This window comes from Lagenorhynchus albirostris, chromosome 12 (genome assembly GCF_949774975.1).
Source record: "Lagenorhynchus albirostris chromosome 12, mLagAlb1.1, whole genome shotgun sequence".
NCBI lineage: Eukaryota > Metazoa > Chordata > Mammalia > Artiodactyla > Delphinidae > Lagenorhynchus > Lagenorhynchus albirostris.
The window spans coordinates 14,095,531-14,117,137 of record NC_083106.1 but is presented as its reverse complement, the minus strand read 5'-3'; the positions used below and the strand labels follow the sequence as shown (position 1 = coordinate 14,117,137).

Genomic DNA, 21,607 nt, shown 5'->3' with positions numbered 1-21,607 from the left:
GGATCAGACTGCCTGGGTCCTTGACGCCATCCTTTACTGATTGGATGACTTGGGTGAGTTAGCTAATCTCTCTGAACCGTGGTTACCTCATGTTTAAAACAACCGGTTCTAATAGTATTGCTTGGGGTAGTTTTGAGGGTTAACTGATTTAATCCCATGTAAAGCACTTAAAATAATGCCTGCCACAACTATCAATTTTGTGCGAAAATTTGCTTGCCTACTCCTCCAGCTGCTAGACCAAGGGTCATGCTGGGTTTTCCAGAAGTCCAGGGTGTGGTTTGAACTTTGGGCAGAAGCTGAAATAGCAACCATAACTCTCTCCCTAGATAATTTCATGGAATCGAAGTGAACTGCATTTATCACCAGTCATTTTTTGGAAGAAGTTTTCTTTTGTACCTTTTAGGGAAGAACATTATCTGCCTCTGTTTATTAACCAGAAGATACAACAAATACAAATAAAAATTATACTCATTAAGTGGATAATATGAGACAAGAGACAGAGTAAGTTTTCAGGTAAGCAGTATAAATGAGCTAGAGTCTTTAATTTCCAGCCAAGTTGAAAGGACCTATATTTGTTATCCAGAAAATAATTTTTAACTTGCCTACCGCCGAACATAACTACCACCTGTTTTACTGGGCTTCCCAAATGTGGCCCAGGACTTATTTAACTCTAGCTTTTCTAAAAATGAGATTCAGAATTTTCCCTCTCTAGACTCTACCATTTTATGTCAACTTTATTCTTTGTAAGAACATTTCTATACTGCCATGGAAAAAAAATAAAGGTCATATTAAAATCCAAGTACAAAGTTGCATAGAGTAGAAATACCCATAGGTAAGTTCTGGCCAAAGGCACGAACCACCTCTAGCTTATGCCCATCCCTGTTGATATTTAAAGCAGAAGGAGGTACACAAGAAACCATGTTCCAATTGATCTGTATGTTGGTACACACACAGGCATCAATAACTGGCTTCTTGTTATCTTGATACAGCGTTCTGGTATTGCAACAGATTCAGCTGTGTCTCTTGCAAAGTTGTTCTTAATTCTTTACTGATTAATTTATCCAGTAAGTATTTATTGGGTACTTTCTGTGTGCAAAGTACCACACCAGGTGCTTTGGGGGTGATAGAAAATACTTAGAATACAGTTTCCATACTGGTGAAAAGCTCACAGCCTGGTTGGGCAGGCAAGACATACAATATGGAGCATATAATCTTACTCATTCCACAGTCAACTGTCAGACGCTTACTAGTTGTCATTACTGTGCTGGAAACTGGGAAGCAAAGGTGACACTAATAGGATCTCTTTCCTGGAGACTCACAGTGAACACATATGATGATGAGGATTTCGGAATAGTTATATATGTGATACTCTAGGAGCGCATGTTGATTCTATTGAGAAATTCAGTGGTTGCTACCTGAGAAGGGGCCATTTTCACTCAGGAGATTTTTGCTTTTTGGCCAAGATAGGAAGCAGTGTGGACAAAGGCCCAGACATGTGCTAGCCAGGTTGGGGAAGTGAGACACTTAAAATTAACCCTGACAGGGAGGGACGGAGCTGGAAACTGGACAGTGGCCAAGTCATCATGGTCAATACTAAAGAGCCTGCATTTCACCCATAGACCTGCAGTGGGTGCTCTTAGTCTGAAGTCTTTTAAGGAGACCATTCATGGACTTCAGGGGGCGCGTGAACACCCAAAGATTATAAGCAAAATCTGTGTTTCTGTAAATAAGGGTATTTTCCTGGGGTCCACCCAGAAGAAGAAGATTCAGAAGCCTTATGATAGATGTTGAGGAGACATAAAGGATTTCATGTCCATTTTGTCTCGCTCTTGCTGTGGTGTGGAGGACAGGGTTGTGATGTGGGAGTTATAGGCGAGTTGGGAAGACTTTCAAGAAGACTCACCATGTCTGTACCTTCCTTCAGATGGCAGATGTTTCTTAATCACTTACCTGTGTGTCAGACTGTGCTGAGCATGAGCTGGGAGACCATGGTGAGTAAGGTAGCCGCAGTCCCTGCCATGGTGGATGTTACAGTGTATGGGGAAGGATAGATAATTAAACAGAACACAACCAAATGTGGGTCCATGGCTTCAATCATTTATTTATGTACTTGTTCATTCAACAATTATTTCTCTGCTAGGCTCTCTTGAAGGTTTTGGGGAAAGGAAACTTACATTTGGGGAAGACACACAGTAAATAAACGTTAACATTTGGTTTGACGTCGGGTAGCCATTAAGCGCTGTAAAGAAAAACCAAACCAATATAAAAGGGTGAACAGTAATTGGGAAGCTACTTTAGAGAGGTCAGGAAAGGCTCCCTGAGAAGATGAGAAACCCTGAGTGGAGGGAGGAAACAAGTCAGGAGAAGAGCGCTGAGACCTGGACGCACTTGGCCTTTGTGGCGCAGCAGCGACTTCAGCGCTTGAAACTCGGTGAGTGAGGGAAGCAGTGCGAAGAGTCCAGGTGAGAGTGACAGCCAGGGAACAGATGGCGCTGGGCCTTTGAATTTTATTCTTGGTGTGGTGGGAAGCCATGAGGGTTTTGAATAGCGAAGTGTGATTCTGACTGCATTCTGTATGTGTGTATGTGTTTTAACACACCACCAAGCGATGAACTCAATTTTGACACTTGCTCCCTGGAGATGGTATCTGATCCCATAGGTTAAGGGCTTAGTCTCATGACACTGCCCTTCACTTCAGATGCTGATCGCAAGGCCCAGTCATCATCTGTGCTTCTGACCAACTGGCTTTAAATCCAAGTTTCCCATGAGCCTCTGCTTGGGTTTGATTAATTTTCTAGAATGGCCTGCAGAACTCAGGGAAACATTTTCTTACTAGATTACTGGTTTATTATAAACATTTGACTTACTAGATCACAGCCAGATGGAAGAGCTGCATAGAGCAAGGTATGGGGAGGGGGTGCAAAGCTTCCATGCCCTCTCCAGGTGTACCCCTCTCTCCATACCTCTGTGTGTTCACCCACCCAGAAGCTCTCCAGCCCCTTCCTTTTGGGTTTTTATGGAGGCTTCATTACCTAGGCATGATTGATTAAATCACTGGCCATTGGTGATTGATTCAGCCTCCATCCTGTCCCCTATCCCCCCAAATCAGGAGGTGGAACTGAAAGTTCCAACCCTCAATGCTTGGCTGGTTCCCCTGGCAACCTCCTCCCTAGATGGGGTCCAAAAGTCACTTTGTTAACATAACAAGAGATACCTTTGTTGTTTTCATCACTTAGGAAATTCCAAGGGTTTTAGGAACTCTGTGCAAGGAATGGGGATGAAGACCAAATATATATTTCTTATTATAAATCATAATATCATAGGGAGTAAAGGCCTCTACTACAGTAGGGGGAGTTGAGGGTACATCTAACCTAGCTCATGGAGGTCAGCAAAGCTCCCTGGAGGAAGTTAAGTTCAAACTTTGAACTGGAGGATAAATGGGAGTTATTCAGTGGGTGAGGAAGGGTGTTCCAGGCAGGGGGAGCCGCATGCTTGAATGCCTCAGGTGGATCAGTGGGCCACAGGGCCAAAAATGGGAATGCAGGAGTAAGAACAGGCTTTTAGGGAAAGATCCTGAGTTCAGTTTTGTGCGCATTAAGGTTGAAGTTTCTTCGGGTCATTCAAGAGGAGCTGCAGAGTGGGTAATTAGCATCTAGGTCTGCTGTCCAGGAGAGGAGTATGGGATGGCAGTTTCTCGTGGTCACACACATGGCTGAGATTCCCACAAAGAGCTGTCAGCTGAGACAGACGAGGGCTGGGGGCAGAACCTCAAGGCACATTGACATTTAGGAGCCTGGTGGGGGAAGAAAATCCTGCAGAGGAAATAGAGGTGGAGTAATGGCCAGTGAGATCTGAGTGGGTGTCCAGAGAAGTGGTGAAGACTTTACCTGCTGTAAGAATTTAAAGCTGAACCAGTGTGAGTTGGAATATGTAGGATAAGCCTTATGGAATATGGGAAACGAAGCATGGTTTTATCTGACAGCTGAGGTGATGGAAGGTGGTGACCAAGTGGGGAGCAGAGCGTGAGCAATTTCTCAGAGGTGGATTGGATAAAATTTTGCTCAGGGAGCTACAAAGAGACCAGTTCTGACTGGAGCAGGGAATTCAAGCACTTGGGCTTAATTTTATTTGTTGATGATTTTTTAACTTGAGTTTTCCTGATTTATGACTCCCCTAAAATTATAGGCAGAAGTTTGAAAGTGTGTTTATGTGTTTTCTAGACAGTTTCAGCATTTTCATTGTATCGTCAAACAAGTCCATGACCCACTGAAAAGGTAATGATCCCCGGGTATAGGCAATGAGAAGTTATTGAGAGATGAATGTTGTCTTTTATGATGATTCTTTTGGCAGTGGTTGGCAGGATGAGTTTGAGGAATGATGGGAGACAGGACTTTAATTCTAGTCATTCAGACATGGGGTATTGGTCTCTTATGCGAGAATGATGAAAACCAGGGATGCAAAGAAGGATAGGCATTGTGTTTTGAAGAAATGATGGACTGAATTTGATGATGGCTTAGATGTAGGAGGTACATTTAGCAAATATTTAGTAATGACCTACTGTGTGTCAGTTAAAATTGGGAGCAAATGAGACAGGGTCCCTGCCTTCATGGAATTTACTGTCTACCACAGGGAACATATATTTGTCAATAATGCCTCAATCATGGGACTGGAAATTATGGTAAATGCCATGAAACGAAAGTTCAGGGAGCTTTGACCGCTCACAACTTCGGGGATTTGATTGGTGAGGGAACGTCATGAAGTTGTTCCACTAGCACTTAATTACCCCCACATTTCTAGGGAGTGGATATTTGCTGATTCTTTTAACTTCGCAAAAAATATTTCCTTTAGAAACCAAGGCTCTAAAAAATTTTTTAAATGCTTGGCTAATCAGGGGAATAGTGCTTTTGGATGGCTGGTACCGTGATTTGTGGTTGGAAAAACAAGAGTATTTGGTTACATTGAGCTTCAAACTTTTCCTTTGATTAATGAAAATCTTCCTGGCAAATACTTTTTAATGGGCTCTGTTTTCACTTGGTCCAAGAGAGTCCACTCTCTGACCTCAATATGAATGCCTTCTGACATCTCTCTTAATCATATTGGATATGTAATATCAGTGGGTCATCCATTTGGAAATATTTAGTTGTCAAACTGATGTAATGAAAATGAAACTAAATCTAATCGGTTGAGTTTCTAGTTTCCATAGGTGCAGTGGTGGTGTCTTTTGTTATTTGATGCTCTCCAGCTTCTGCCATTCTTTTTCCTGCCATTACTTTACTCCATTCCTTAGTCACTTGTGTGCCTCAAAGTTGCAATGTGTTAAGTCACTGAGGCAGAACATCCCTCCATGTCTCATTCAAGCTTCTGCCCTACTTCTTTTCAGAGAATCTTTTAAAGTATCTGTAGTACTAAAAACATCTAATCTCTTAATACGTAGCCTAATAGACTAGTCAACTTCTTATCTATGTCTTATGAGGAAGTGTCCAGGATGAGAAACTCACTAAATTTGGTGACAATTGAGTGAGAATAAGAGACAAGTTTTACAAAAAGGGAGATGTTTTAGCAATTTGGCAGAAGAGTTAGTTAAATCTTCACATAGGATAAAGGGGGGAGGGCATTTTTATCCAAATGGATAAAAAGGGTTTTATCCAAAGCCTCATATTAGGAAGGCAGAACCTGAAGACGTTTAGAACATGAAAAGTAGTTAATGAGAGTGGTTAATGTTGGTCCTGTGGAAATAAGGAGAAGCCAAAGGGCCTCTGAGGCAGAGGGAGAGGAAGAAAGATTGCCCTAAATGTAACGTAAGCACTTCCTACTAGAGAGGTGTGAGGCTAAATGTTCCGGGTCTATGACAGCTGCAGTCGGGCAAGGCCAGGCAGAGGACAGCTGGAAGAGGTGAGTCTGGGACCTGTAAGTAGGCTTATCCCTGGGGACTGGTCTAACCTTGGGTTGGTGCCTGAGCCACCCTTGTGTGTTGGTCTGAGTCCAGACTTGGGCACCTCCCTCTCTGATCCTTTCTACTGCAGATAACGGGGCCAAGTGAGTCTGCATCCTGAGGACACGGATCTCTATCTGGATGCAGCTGTGCCAAGTGAGCTTGGCTTGACTCTCAAGACAGCCTTGAGCGTCGCATTTCAAGGTGCCGCAGGGCTTTGCGACCCATGAGATGATCTCACTTGCCTTTTCGCTTGATCTGTATTATATTCGTTTTTATGCAGCCCTGGTCTGGGAGTCTTCATTGAGCAGGGCTGAGCCAAAATGATTACTGACAGTGTTATATATGTGAACTTCCCATCTGGATAAAAAAGTTGCTTTATGGAGAGGAAACATGGCCTGTGTAATTTCCCCTCTCTTCTTCTCGGAGGCTTTCTGATTTTATGCCCTATGTCTACCGTAGACTTTCAGTATTCCAGGGCCATCTCAAAGGTAAAGTGTGGATGAAAGGCATTTTGCCGACGGCATGCAACGCTGCTAGATCTGGGGAAAATGGGCTTTTGCTCTTACATCTTTTACCCATATTCTTAAAATCAGTATTTGCATATCCTATTTATATTGTTTTGAAAATTGTTATATTATTGACTCAGTCATTGATTAATTCATTTGATATCAATATTTATTGAGTTCCTATTCTGGAAGAGGCTCTGTGCTCTAAACGCTCAGCGTTCCAAAGATAAGACACAAGGAACTTAATGGACAGCAGTGAAGACGAGAATGTACAATTGAAGGAGGGATAATGTAGTAAGTAGCAGAAGAGAAGTAAAGGAAAACCTGCTATCGAGTTCGGAACAGGGATACGTTATTTCCAGCGTGTGGGGATTAAGATTGGCTGATAAGAGAGGAATTCATGCACGGATGATGCTAAGTGAAATAAACCAGTCACAAAAAGACAGAAACTATATGATTCTACTTATATGAAGTATCCAGAGTACCAATGCATGGAGACAGAAAGTAGAATGGTGTTTGCCAGGGGCTGGAGGGAAGAAGAAATGAGGAGTTGTTGTTTAATGGGTAAAGAGTTTCAGCTTTGTGAGATGGAAAATTTCTGGAGATTGGTTGTACAACAGTGTGAATATACTTATCACTGAACTGTACACTTAAAAACAGTTAAGGTAACAGATTTTATATTATGTTTACCTTGCCACAATTTAAAAAAAAATACGGTATTTTATTATGCAGGGATGGGTGGAGGATACTTGACACCTTGGAACTTTTGCCCATGCACATACTATTCACTCACTCATTCATTCATTCATTCAACAAACATGTATTGCACGCTTGCTATGTGTTAGGTGCTGAGCTGCTTCCCGAGGGTCAATACTAATGTTTATAAGACATCGAATCTGTCAGTGTCATGCTTGCTCACCACCCCTTCCCTCCCCAGGTGCTAAGCTTCTGTAGTGAAATCTTCACAGCTGCTACCTGCTGACTTGAATCGTGCATGAGACATTAGTAAACAAACAGTAGAAAGATTTGAGGTTATTGGGGGAGCGTTGACGGCATGGTGACGAAATGGAAGGAGATGGGTAGCAGAATATGAACTAGAATTGAATACTGTGAGGCAGCTCTCTCTAAGGATATTAAAAAAATAAAGATCTCCTGTTTATGGCTGCCAACCTAAGAGCTAAGTCATTTAGAATGGAACAAACTGGCAAAGTCAGACGCACTCAACCCAAGGAGCTCCTTATTTTGTGAATATTACGGCAAATGTAGTTTGAGAGCCACTGCTGCAAAATTGTGGGCGACGTTAATGAGTGAGAAGGGCAGGGAAGGGTTGTACAATTTGAGCTACAAGGAGAGGCAGGCTTGTGAAGGGGAGGAGTGGTGACAGTCATGGTGGTCTGGTTATTTGGGCGGGGAGCGGAAAGCAAGAAGCATGAGCTTCCTTAACCGAGAGACCCTGGCAGCTCGATCTTCAATTCACTTTTTCTCATCTTATTTTGGTTTTGTTTTTAAATGTCATAGGCTTCATTCCATCTTTCCTTCCAATATTTTTCTACTTCTTTTTTCCCCCCTTATATACCCTGGAACACTCCATTCATTTCAAGGTATTATTGAGTGCCAACTACATTCCAGGCACTGTGCTGGGCTCTGGCTATATACTCCCCAATTCTCTCATACCACCTTTATTCTGTTGCACATGCCTAGCAAATCCTGGGTCAATGTCACTTCTGCTCCTATAAGTGGTTAGATAAGACATGCAAACGTAGTCTCATCTACTCCTTTCCTTACCTCTTTGCTCCCTGTCTTCTTCAAGGTGTCTTCAGTGAAGCTGTCCCTTCTACCTGTGTATTTAATCCCAACTGCTTTACTTTCCTTCTTGACTTTGTTCTGTTTTCCCTTCTCTGTACCTTCCACCATTCCCTCCCTACTGGCCCTTTCCCTTCAGTCTCCATGAGGCCTTCTCAGGCCCCTTCCATTCAAAACACGCCTTTTTGTCTTTATATTCTTTAGTGACAACCCTCTCTCTTTCTCTTCCCATTCACATCCAAGTTCTCAGAGGAATGGCCTTCACTCATTGTCATTTCCTTATGTTCCATGCACTCTCCACCCACTGGATTGGCTTGTACCCTCTACTGAAACTCCTTGCTAAGTGTCCTCCTTGTCAAATCCAGCTTCATTTTATCAGTCCTGGTTTTATTGGACTTTTCTGCTCCTTTGACACGATTGGTCACACTCTCCTTCTTAAAGCTTTCTACTTCTTTAAACTTTTTTGCTTCCCCGTTTCCTTGGTTCTCCCAGAACTTTCTGACTGTGCCTTCTCAGTTTCTTTTCTGAGATACGCTTCCTCCCTGAAAATTTTCAGCATTGGTGTAATCATTTGTGTTCCTCTGTTCTTCTCATTCTACATGTTCTTGAAGAGGAATATTGAATATTGACTACTATCCTCAAATTACAGTCAAGTCATAACAACTGATACCCAGGGTTACCTTGTAACAATGATGTAAAAATTTGAATTATCTTTCTATACATGTTCTATGTTGTTCATCAGTTCATCTGACTTTCAAATGTTCCAGCTGTTTTATGCTTTGTCTCCATTTTCTAAAGGCCCTTAGTGTGGTCTACAATTGGAATGAGCATTGGTCTCTAATGGTTCTGGGTTAATTGAGAATCCCTAAAAAAATGATTAAGTCTATTAGAAACCAGCTAATTTCATTTTGTCATTTTCTGGATAATATATTCTGGTGTAGGAAGTCCATTTTTAAAGAAAGTTTGCAATAAACAATTTCCCTTCAAGGTTAATATAATAGGCAAACCCCTTTTGCTGCAACAGACGGCAAGAGGTAATGAAGATTAGCTTACATTATGATTCATTATTTCGAAATGTCAGAATAAAGTGGATCTGCTACGTCTTCCAAGCCTCTTATTCTTTAGAGGAGAGTGCATGTTTTGCTTTTCTAATGTTAATGGATTCACTGTGTTTTTTTTGTTTTGTTTTTTTGTTTTTTTTCTCCTATTTTTTTCCCCAGGCCAAATTCAGATAATCGGCGCCAGGGTGGCAGAGAGAGATTGGCCAGCACCAGTGACAAGGGAAGCATGGCCATGGAATCTGCCAAGGAGACTCGCTACTGTGCAGTGTGCAATGACTATGCCTCAGGCTACCATTATGGAGTTTGGTCTTGCGAGGGCTGTAAGGCCTTCTTCAAGAGAAGTATTCAAGGTAATAGTGTGTTGCAAACAACTTATCCCATTTTTTAATCCTAAGAGGGGAAGCAACAGAGGAAGGCATGTGATCAGCCATTTGTACAAAACACTAATACCTAGTAGGTCCACGAATATCTATGGTAGAAACATGGAGAAGAGACAAGATCCCAGGAGAAGGAATTGGCAAATGTCAGGGTAGTTGTGGCTGAGTCATTATGCTTCCTCCATTTGGCAAGATCCCAACAGTCTTGAGCAACTCTAGAGGAAGAGGATTTCAATAGCTGTGTCTCTGAGATGTTGTCCATGCCATGATTGGGGGATGGCAGGTGGATATTTATGTGTTGTAGGCAACTAGGCTGTTGTGATGTAGTGTGATATGAATTATCCATATATAATTATTTCTCCAGCTTAGCTTTGCGCAGATAAGCATTCTGATCTTTGCTCCAGACCAATTCTAATTTAACTCGTTCTTCTCTTGCTCTTCTTCCATCTCTTTGTTGTCTCAGTGGATGACATGACCTTTTGCTAAACTGAGAAGATTCAATGGCTGGTGACTTGTAATAAGGGATGTATTATCTGTATCAAGCAGTTATTAAGGATACACCTGTAAGACTTCATTTATGTCATTTGCAATGTCTGCTTCAATCCTTTTCTTTTATACAGTTTTCCAAGTGCAGTTTCTCTGATAGACTGCCAGCTACATTTCATTTCTCCTCCAGGAGTGTCTATATTGTTGCTGTATTGTCTATATAGGATATACTGGGAGAAACAATCGTTTTTACTACCTAAAATATCTATGCTAAAGATCCTTTGACAAAAACAGAGACCTGACAGCAGTTCAAACTAGCTGGATTAACCTTTTGTTTTAATACTGGACCATTTTTCTCTGTTCTTATTCCTTTATCTTTTCAGCTTAAACAAAGTTTAGTATATAAATACTAAGAATATTTCTGATGGAGTTTTTGTGTGATTCCCTCTATGGAAATTGAGACTGAAGTAACTTGTTGAAAACCAGAGTCTACTAAATTAATAGGTACTGATTGCAGACACTTTTGAATAGAGAATGAATCACTATTCTCATGGACTTTTTGCTGTAGCTCTTCACTGCCCTGATGTGGGGTGAAAGCTGGGGGATGATACACACTATTCAGTTTTCCTTTCATTGCCAGTGGATGGATTTTTTTAAAGGCTATTCATATCTTAATAGAGTAGCATGTGAGGTCAACTTGGTCCATTTTAAAAGCACTTTTTTTTTGACAACTATTACTTTCACCATCTTTTAGAAATCTATTGTAAGACTGGGACTTTTTTATTAGAATTTTAATAAAATTTATAATATTATATGATAGTGGATTTTTGTATATAGATACATACCAACACAGATTATTTAATTTTACTAGCAGATATTAATACTATCTTAATTTAGAAAAGTGATATTTGTATTTTGGTTTAAGTTAGTATAAGCCCTTAAAGGTCTTTTGACAGCCATCTTCATTTGTGATTCTTCTTTTCAGTTAGTTTTATATAATCTAAGATACCATTATTTTTATCAAGCATTTAATCTGGTATGGAAAAATCATCTGACAGAGGTAGATTTAGTGGGTAGGTTCAGCTACAAACTTGGACAAGTCATTTATCTGAGACTGAGTTCCCTCATCTGTAAAAATGATTTAGAGCAGGGGTCAGCAGTTTTTCTGCAAAGGACCAGAGAGTAACTAGCTAGGTTTTGCAGGCCATGCAGTCTCTGTGACAGCTACTCACTCTGGCATTGTGGCCTGCAAGGAGCCATAGGTACTGTGTAAATAAATGGGTGTGTGCCAATAAAACTTTATATACACAAACAGGTAACTGACCAGGACTGGCCTGTGGGCCTTAATTTGCTGACTCCCGATTTAATGTACGACAAGAGAATCGATGGTTTCCAAATCTAACATTTTGTCTTTCATGTTTATTGAGAACTTACTCTGTACCTGTGCTAGATAGTCTGAGGGAAATAAAAATATGTGTAAGAAGTAATCCATAATCCCACAAAATTTAGAATTTGTTTGGGAAATTTATTTGGGGAGGCAAAGGTACACGTTCTCATGATAGGATTAGAGAGTAAGTTAGTATAAAGTGCTGTGCTATGATACAGATAGGGAAGACAATAGATGAATATAAGAAAAGAAGATATTGTCAGTTATAAATGTAAAAAGACTGAGATTGAAGGTAGAAACTATCTTCCTCCAAGGAACAATGACAGTATTTTCACAAATTATTTTCTTCATGTGTGTTCAGCATTTAGGAGTGTGCTATGTAACACCACACTGAACTTAGTATTGTCTCTAGGCATTAAGGCATCGGAACAGAAAACACAGGAAAAAAATACTTATAAAAATTAAATGAAGTCAATGTAAGTGTATAAAAAGAAATATTTTGTTGGTATGGCTTTATCTCAAGTTCAAATATTCAAAAAAATGTTTGCTTACTCTTTGATAGTTAAAGTATGTATCTGATATCTAACTTGTACGTACAGACTAAACAGTAGGATTTCATTATACTCGCGAAAGTTGTACATATAAACTGCTTACAAATGCAATTTCTACGTGGCTTCAGAAACTTCTTACTTACCATGGTATGAAGACATTTACAGAAGGTTTCTTAAATGAGATGACTATTGAGTCCAAAGTTCTGCAGGAAGCCTGGAAACAAGGCAGAGTTATTAACTTTTAAAGATAGAGAGGAAACTTAAAAATTATAAAGTTCACTAATTTATTAATTTGTTCATTGAATGCCTCTACTAAGCAAAGCACTGTGTGAGGTCCTGGAGATACAATTACAGTAAAGACATAGTCCTTACCCCCATAGAGCTGAAAGGTAGTAGGAGAGGTGGACAGATAAACCAGCAATTAAATTACAGTGTGATAAGTACCAAGATGAGAGTGAGTGCAGATTTTACAGGAGTCCAGACTTCACTTATTCCTGGTGGGGCTTGAGTCAGGCTCTCAGAGAAAGTTTCCTGATTTAAAATTGTCTGGAGAATTTTGCAAGTGAGCAAAATGAAAAAGGGCAGGTTGAGTGTTCAGTCATATGAAAATGGGACTGAGTATGCGGGTAAAGCCCAGGAGGTAAGGCAGAGTTTGGGGAGTTCTGTGAATAAAAATTAACAAAATTAATACACCATCTAAGACATTCCTGGGCCATATATTTCTTCTTAGACTGTGTAAAAACAAAGTAATTTATTTCCTTTTGACTTTAACGGCGTTTCCATCTATTTGATTTGTTTGCGTATATAAAAGGAAAACAGCAGAGCAATAGAGTCTTTCTCATCATAGTCTTGATAGCTTGGAACTAAAAAGTTTTACTGAACTTCTGTGACTCTTTATAAATCACGCTGCCCCTCAAACCTATTTAAGGACAGTGAAGGGTCTGACATGCTGCAGGTAGAAAGTTCTGAAGATGCTGTAGCTCTTCCTGTTTTTCTTGTTGCTTAAGAAGAGAACTAGAAATGAGTATCCATCAGATTACTCTAGTGCTCTAAGTGTTTAGTTGAAGAGGTAAAGTGTTTGACTTGAAAGCATACAAATTTTCATCCCCTGCCTAGTGTATGAACTTGATTACTCAAGAAATTGAATAATGGCCTCCAGTTGAACATACTTTTTTTTTTTAAAGTGAAGTCAAGGACACGATTTAAAGGAGATGGGTGAAATTGGATATTCTGTGAATTTATTAATCACTGTAGGTAGAGGAGCAGTGTTCCTTAAGATGTGTTGTAGGCAGAGACTCTTGGATATGTTACATAAGGAGATTTGGTTATAGGTTCAGCAGCCAAGTACTACCTTTGAACATTATTCCAAGGAAAAGGACTCCATGGAGCTCGCAGCTTGGTCATAATATTACAAATAAATATTATAAAGATCATATTATGGTCTTATATTATAAATGGTCATGAGGCACAGTGGAGGCTCAAACCTATCTGTACACCCCTAGCTGCACTGCCACTTTATATTTTCTTTCTAAGGCATCTGTGGAAGATGCTTAACACTATGCTTAACAGATATGGCCCAGGCCCGTGTTGACTTAAAGGTTAGCTAAGGCCAGAAGGACATGGTATTAGGGTGGAGTCTGGTTATGGTTCAGCACAGTGGGGGTCTTAGGTCCGACAAGGATAACTGATGTCCTTACCCACCAGGCCCTAGAAAGCTTCAGGGTGAGAGTCCAGCACCCTGGATAGCTCCTTCAGCAGCTGCCAGGGGTAAGCAGAGACTGACTTTCTAAAGAACCTCAGGACCGTTCAGCTGGTCTGTGAAAAGAGAACTTAGTTCTTTTGTGCTTAGGAATTCACTCTTGTTTGCCCAAGATGGGTTCGTTTTTATGCTAAGTTTCCCATTTCCAGTCACCTTCTGTTTTGACCTATGCGCCCCTGTCTAGAAAAGGCCAGAGGGTGGGGTAGAAGTGGAGGCTGCCGCTCTCTCATTACAAAACTGTCTTATCTCTGGAGTCATTTCAGAGATACATCTCAGAGTTGATCCTGGCAGTACATGCACCCCAAAATACTAAGTCTTTTGTCTCCACATTTCCCTACTTGCTCCTCTGCAGTCTAGTCTCCAAGTGACAGCAGGAGAGCTCTTTTAGATACATTAATCAGGTCATACGGTCTTAAACTTAAACTCTCACTGCACTTAAAGTCCAGATTCCTTTCTATGCCTTAAAATACTCTGCATGGTCGTATTCCTGCTTCCTTCTCTCCCCATCACTGTAATCCAGCCACGATGGCCATCTTTCTCTTCTCCCAACACACGACACACATTCCTTTCTCAGGACCTTAGTATATATGGTTCCCTTTTTACCTCCCCTGATTACCCCACCGAAAATAACCCTACAAACCTTTGCCTCTAGTTTTTTTTTTTTTTAAAATACCTTCCTTACTTTCCTTTAAGGCCCTTAAACCCTTAATGAACTTACAAATTTATTCATTTGGTTGATTATTATCTGTCTGCAACAGGCGCCACCTTCAAATATTCCTGCCCAAACTTGGGTGGAAGCTCAGTGAGAGCCGGTTTCTGGTCTGGTTTGCCCTGTTTGTTGCTATAACTCCCATGTCTACAGTCACGTGGGCACATGTCTGTTAAATGATAGAACATGGCAAGAAGTCAAAAGAATAGTAGATAAAACCTGCTGGAGGGCTTCAGAGAACAGAGTTATTTCATCAGGTCAGGCTAGCAAGAGAAGTGTTAATGCAAGTGGTATATTTGATGTAGGCCTGGAAAGAATTGGAGGATTTTCATAGGCATTAAGAAGTTTGGAGAAGAATTCCAAAAATGTGAAACAGCATAAACCAAGAAATGCACAGTGGAAATTGGGTAAATCAACTGTGAAAGAACAGAGGGCTTGCTGTCTTCTCTGTGCCTCTTTATTTTCCCTCTTCGTCTCTCTACAAGCAGGCATTCCACAGAGTTTGCAATCTCTGTTCCTTTCACTTGCTCATCCTTTTCTCCACCCAGTTTCCTAAGCAATGTCATACATATCTGTTATGGGTTGAATTGTGTCCCCCCCAAAAAGATATGATGAAGTCCTAATCCCCCAGTACCTCAGAATGTCACCTTATTTGGAAATAGGGTTGTTGCAGATATAATTAGTTAAGATGAGGTCATACTAGAGTATGGTGACTAATGTTCTTATTGGAAGAGGAAATTTGGACAGAGAGACAGGGAGGATAATGCCGTGAGATGATGGAAAGAGATATTGAAGTGATGCATCTACAAGCCAGGGAACAGCAAGGATTGCTGGCAAACACCAGAAGGCAAGTAATTCTTCCCTACAGCCTTCAGAGGGAGCATGGCCTTGCTGACACCTTGATTTCAGACTTTTAGCCTCCAGACTGTGAGGCAATACTTTATGTTGTTTTAAGTTACTCATTTATGGTACTTTGTTATGGTAGCCCTAGGGAACAGTATTTAAGACCTACAGTATAACAGCTATGTAAATATCTTCCAAGTTTAGCTCCCGTACCAACCCTGCTTCTTGGTGACGCCTACATATCCCTGACACGAGCCACTCCTCCTAATTACTTTTATATCAGTTCCCTCACCATTCCCTCAGGCATCTACACGTAAAAGCTTGGAGGTAGTTATCCTCATCTTTTCACTTTGCAGTCCTTCCCTGGGATGATTCCCATCAGAACTGTTGTGTGATCCTGTTGGGTCTATCTCTTTAATATCTGTCCATCCAATTCCCACTACTTCGAGTTTGCCCCATTAACTTTCACCAGGATCGTTGCAGTAATTTAATTTTTCCTTTTTCCTTCTTCATTTAAGTCACTTCCTTCATTTGTTTTCCTTCTTCCAAACCTGTCTGCACACTGACAGTCTATTAACATTAGCAAATCACTAACCATAACAATACTTTGCACAGAATTCTTTAATGACTTCTGGGGCCCATGGAATAATCCTTAGACAACCAAGCATTCAAGGATTTCCCCAATCATGTCCTAGCCTATCTTTCTGGTTGTCTTAAAGTCATCGTTTCTACTTCTGAGGTAGACCCTCTAGACTGGACTACGTACTGTTATTCAAACATGACTATCCCATTTCTTTGCTAGGAATTTCTTTCTCGATTTACCTGTAAAATTTCTTCTTGTCCTAGTCAAAGTGATTGTCATCAAACCTCTGATGTTAATGCAGAAGTTCTCTTTCTTCTTGGCACTCCGTATTACAGTCAGCACTTTGTATATGTGGGTTCAACTAACCCCCGATTAAAAATATTAACAAAAATTCCAGAAAGTTCCAAAAAGCAAAACTTGAATTTTCCTTGTGCCAGCCAACTATTTACATAGCATTTACACTGTATTTACAACTATTTGCATTTACATTATATTAGGTATTGTGAATAATCTAGAGATGATTTAAAGTATACTGGAGGATGTGTGTAGGTTATATGCAAATGCTATGGTTATTTTATATAAGGCACTTGAACTGCCACATATTTTGGTATCTGAGGGGGATCCTGTAACCAATCCCCTGAGGATACTGAGGGATGACTGTACTTTGTTCCCATTGCCTAGGATTGCAGGTACAGGCATACCTTGTTTTACTGCTCTTTGATTTATTGCTTTTTGCAAATACTGCGTTTTTTACAAATTGGAAGTTTTGCGGCAACCCTACATCGAACGTCTGTTGGCACCATTTTTCCAACAGCATTTGCTCACTTCATGTCTCAGTATCCCATCTGGGTAATTCTCACAATATTTCAAACTTTTTCATTATTACTATGTTTGTTATGGTGATCTGTGATCAGTGATCTTTTATGTTACTATTGTGATTGTTTTGGGGCATCATGAACTGCACCCATACATGATGGTGAATTTAATTGATAAATGTTGTGTTCTGACTGCTCCACTGATGAGCTGTTCCCTAGTCTCTGTCCTTCTCCTTGGACCTCCCTATTCCCTGAGACACAACAATATTAAACTTAGGCCAATTAATAACCCTACCGTAGCCTCTGATTGTTCAAGTCAAAGGAAAAGTCAATCGATGTAGCAAACTTCATTGTTGTCTTCTATTAATAACCCTACAGTAGCCTCTGATTGTTCAAGTCAAAGGAAAAGTCAATCGATGTAGCAAACTTCATTGTTGTCTTATGTTAAAAAATTGTCACTTTGAGCAACCACCACCCTGATCAGTTATCAGCCATCAACATTGAGGCAAGACCCTCCACCAGCAAAAGGATTACTCGCTGAAGGCTCAGATGATGGTTAGCATTTTTAGCAATAAAGTATTTTTTAATTAACACAGGTACATTTTTAAGACATAACGCTATTGCGAACAATAGATGACAGTATAGTGTAAACATAACTTTTATATGCATTGGGAAACCAAAAAATTCATGTGACTCCTTTTATTGTGATACTCACTTTATTGCAGTGATCTGGAACCCAACCCTCAAAATCTCTGAGGTCTGCTTGTATTAGTGTCTGTGTGTCTTTCTCTTACTGACTGTGAGTCTCCCAAAGGCAAGGCCCAAATCGAGGCTTCATATTACAGGAGTCACTCAATGAATAAATACAGGAAGGAAAGGATGGTTAGGATCAGTTTGCTTTAAGCAACATAAAAGCCATTACATTTTTTCAGTCATGGGAGAGATATGACAAAACAGTCTTTAATTAAGATGAATCTGCCAGAGGCATTTAGGAGAGACCAGAGAAGGGAGCAGCTAAAAGCACGAGGATGAATTTGTCTGATAGTCACATACCTTAGACTTACTAAAAATCTGAACTTTGGTATTTGTGAAATGGGAAAAAGGAATAGAATGAAGGATATTATAATGAAAGAATCTACATTGTTTTAAGATGATTCAATATGAAGTATCTGGAAAAGAAGAAAGTTAAAGAGGTTCAAAAACAGAGGGAAAATGCTGGTGTCATCACCTGAACTGGGAAAATCAACAGGAAGGCCAAACAGATAGGGGTAGAGAAAATTAAATTCCAGACGTACTGAGTTTGACGTGATAGCTGGACATTCAGATAGAATTATCCAGCAGCTACAGAAACAGAAGCAGCACCCTGCAGACAGTCCAGGAGTGGGAATTGGAATCGATTTCCTCAATTAATTTTAAAGAAACTTGATGAAATGAATGGTTTAACTACTTCCTGAAGGTGGTCCATTGTTAATAATGAAGAAGTAACTCCAGAAACATCCTCTTGATTCTCATGATAATATGAGTTTCCTGGATCTTACCAAAACCTTGTAAGAAGCACTCATTATTAAACGTGTATGTTCAAGGCCCTTCTAAACAGGAAAATCACAAATTAGCCCAATAGGGCCAAATACTGCTCTCCAGGATCTTACAATTTGAGAACATGCTGGTACCAACACATTAGCTGTACAAATAGTAAATGGCAGGAACAAATCGAAGCATTTTTATGATGTTCAAATAAAAAAGCAAGCTTCCCCCACCCCCAATTATTAATACTATGGGAGTCCACAGACATCTTTTCTAACCCAGAAAGATGCAAATTGTGCAACAGAGAAATAAGACAATTGGGGCCAAAGGGCAGGAGAGTTTTAGAGTGTATACATATGAGCTATCATGTAATTTTCAAATGAAAGAATTTATAATGAAACTTTTTAAAAGAAAAGTCTTACCTCCAGCGATTGGTAAACTTGCCAGATGTTTGGCTCCTGGTTGTCAACGGAGAAAAAAAGAAAGGCACAACCCTAAAATTTAAGACTTGAAAACCTCCTTCCATGTAAGAGTGCCATCCCTATTACCAATTTTAAGTGCTAGTTACTCTTTAGTGCTACAGTATGAAAATTAGAGGTGTGTGCACACATGAATGCATGCATTTGAAGACTGGCTCAGAAAAGCAAAATCATAGTCTCTCTACCTGTGAAATGACAGTGGCTGTTCTTTTTTTATCCTTCAGCCAAATAATCTTTATCTTGGAGATAATTAAGACAAAATGCATCTGACAAATAAACTCAGTCTAGAGCCCCTATTTCTTGGCGGTGCTTGTGGACACAGCTGAAGCTTTTAGAGGTCTTTAAAAACCATGGCAACAAATGCCTTTGAAGGGTAAGCAAAGGTTCCAAATGTTTTTAATCGCTGGTGTTTTTATGCTACCACTTCAAGCATTCTTTTTCCTTTTTTTGTCCATCTGATTGAAGTTAAATTTCCAATTTCCCTACTAAATGGTTCTGTCCTGGTCCTGGCATTGACTATTTCCATTAAAGTAGTAGACTTTGTGCCCATATATAGTGGTTAAGCTTATCAACAATTCCATTAGAAAGCCTTGTTTATGAGCGGCATTAATTTCACACAAAAATTATAGATAGCCTTTAATAGGCACATTTTCAAAGGGCATTAACTAGCCCTCAAAATTATGCGCTAACACTGTTCTTACAAAACCTACCAATGGCGTCCCGTGGCCTAATCCTGCCTAAATTTCCCTTTCCTTCATAGAAAGCTGCTGTTGATACCGTTAAAATGCTATTTCCTTTTAGATCCTTTCAGAGAGAACGGTCTGATTCTCTGATACTCATTCAGAGAAGAGTATACTTCGAGATGTAGTCTGATCATTTCTGAACTATGTATTATACTTTGCTATTTCAGAACTGTGCATACAGGTTATACTGTAACCTGCTCGCCTGGCTTTTTGACTGAAAAATAACAACACTCAAGAAAAATCTGTTTCATAGATCTGCCATCCACTTTGTAAAATTTTTTCTTGGAATTACGTTAATTCTCTGCTCACGTGTGAGTTTTAGAGCAGATTTAATATTTTTAAAGAAAAGCAGTGCTTTACTTGAGAAACAGAGAATATAGTGGGGGAAATATTTCTGTTATTTTCCTCACATTTTCGTCTTCCTTTAGCTGAAATAAAAAAGAGATTTCATTTTTTCAGTTGCTAAGAAATAAAGGAACAAAGAAGTAAACAATTAAATTAAAATTCCTCTCTGCCATAGGTACTATTCTGTTTTCTTTGAGAAAGGGTACATGGATTTTAAATTTTATCCAGAGGAACATCATCTTTATCCGATCCATTTGGCGGTTTCAAAATCATGTATTAGGAAGTGTGGAGTGAATAAGTAAAGAAATTCTTAAATCATCCCCCAGGGGTGAGTGGCTAGATTACATTTATAAATATACATTTTTTGTGTGATTCAAATCCAAGCACAGTGATTTAAAAGAATCCTACACACACTTTACTATATTTCATTAAGTGATGCACACAATATTTTCCTTATACACCAGAGAAGATAAGTTATAGTTCTTAAGATAATTGAAATTCATAATTGTTTTGTTCCTTTGACACTTCAGAGTTCCTAATGAGAGATTTCATTTGAAAATTATGTAAAAGTACACTTACCACTACTACTAACCAGTGACACGATGGTAGATTGTAGTCACCTTGGAGATGGTTTTCTTCTTTATTTTGTTTTTCTGACTGCTAGCATGTTGATCACTCTTCCTGCTACACAAGTGCCTGCAGACCAGCCCCATCTCTGCCCTCTCGACCGACCTCCTCGTGTGCAGTTCCTCATACTGGCCTCTGTTCTTATCAAGTTAATTTGGTGGGTGTCTTCACCAACCCCTTGTGGGAGTTGTTCTCCCTCTGCCTGTGTTATCTGGTACATGCCATTCTCTCCCCTCTCACCACCCAACCTGATTTCTACGAAGTGTTGTCTTTGACCAGACCCAATTCTTGCTTTTCCTTATTGCACTTTTCTTAGCTCATGTCTTCTTAGCCTACAGACCTCCCTCCTCAAGTTCCTCACAGCCTCTCTACCCAAGAGGGCTAACTTTTCGAGTTCAGAGACTTAGAACAAGACTTTTTTATGCAACAGATATTTCTCGAATGACCATTTTATTTTAGCCCTGGGAGAAATGCAAAAATATAAAATCCATAGACTGTGAGATCCAATTAAGAATTCAGCTTGTACAAAAGTGGAAAGATTGTAATAATACACACTAAACCATAGAAGCATTAAACTCATCACTACAGGAGATGCCACAAAGCAGTATAAAGGAACAAAGGGATATCTCAGAAGATAAGGTTATGAGTTGAGAGGAGGGAGTGGGCACAGAGCACTGGAGTAAACCTGAAGACATCGTGGTGTTTAAATGGACACTCTGTTCAGAGGACCAGGTGGAGAGTTCTACTTCATTGTAAGTGCCTGTGATTTACTGTTGTGATCTCATGGCTCGCTTCTGCATGTTTAATACCGTAGAACATTATATATTTTAGGGGAGTATGGGTTTTTTATTTTTATTTTTTTTTGAAGTTTACCTGTAGTTTATTTTTTAAAATTTTTATTGAAATGTTGATTTACAGTGTTGTGTTAGATTCAGGTGTACAGCAAAGCGATTCATTTTCATAAATATATATGAAACCCATATATATATATATATGGGTTTATTATTTGTAACATATTTTAAAAACATATTCCATGTGTATATCTGGACCGCTTTTATTAGCAGTAAGTCTGTC

General features: G+C 39.7%; 1 protein-coding gene across 2 annotated transcripts in view; it reads left to right on the top strand.

Annotated features, from left to right (window-relative positions):
• Window positions 1–21,607, top strand: part of LOC132530542 (estrogen receptor) — a 107,343-nt gene that overhangs the window by 22,483 nt on the left and 63,253 nt on the right. For both annotated transcript variants that reach the window (XM_060167744.1, XM_060167745.1), the window contains one exon: window positions 9,465–9,655. In XM_060167744.1, coding sequence (XP_060023727.1) covers window positions 9,465–9,655 — 191 coding nt within the window. The remainder of the gene's footprint in view (window positions 1–9,464; window positions 9,656–21,607) is intronic.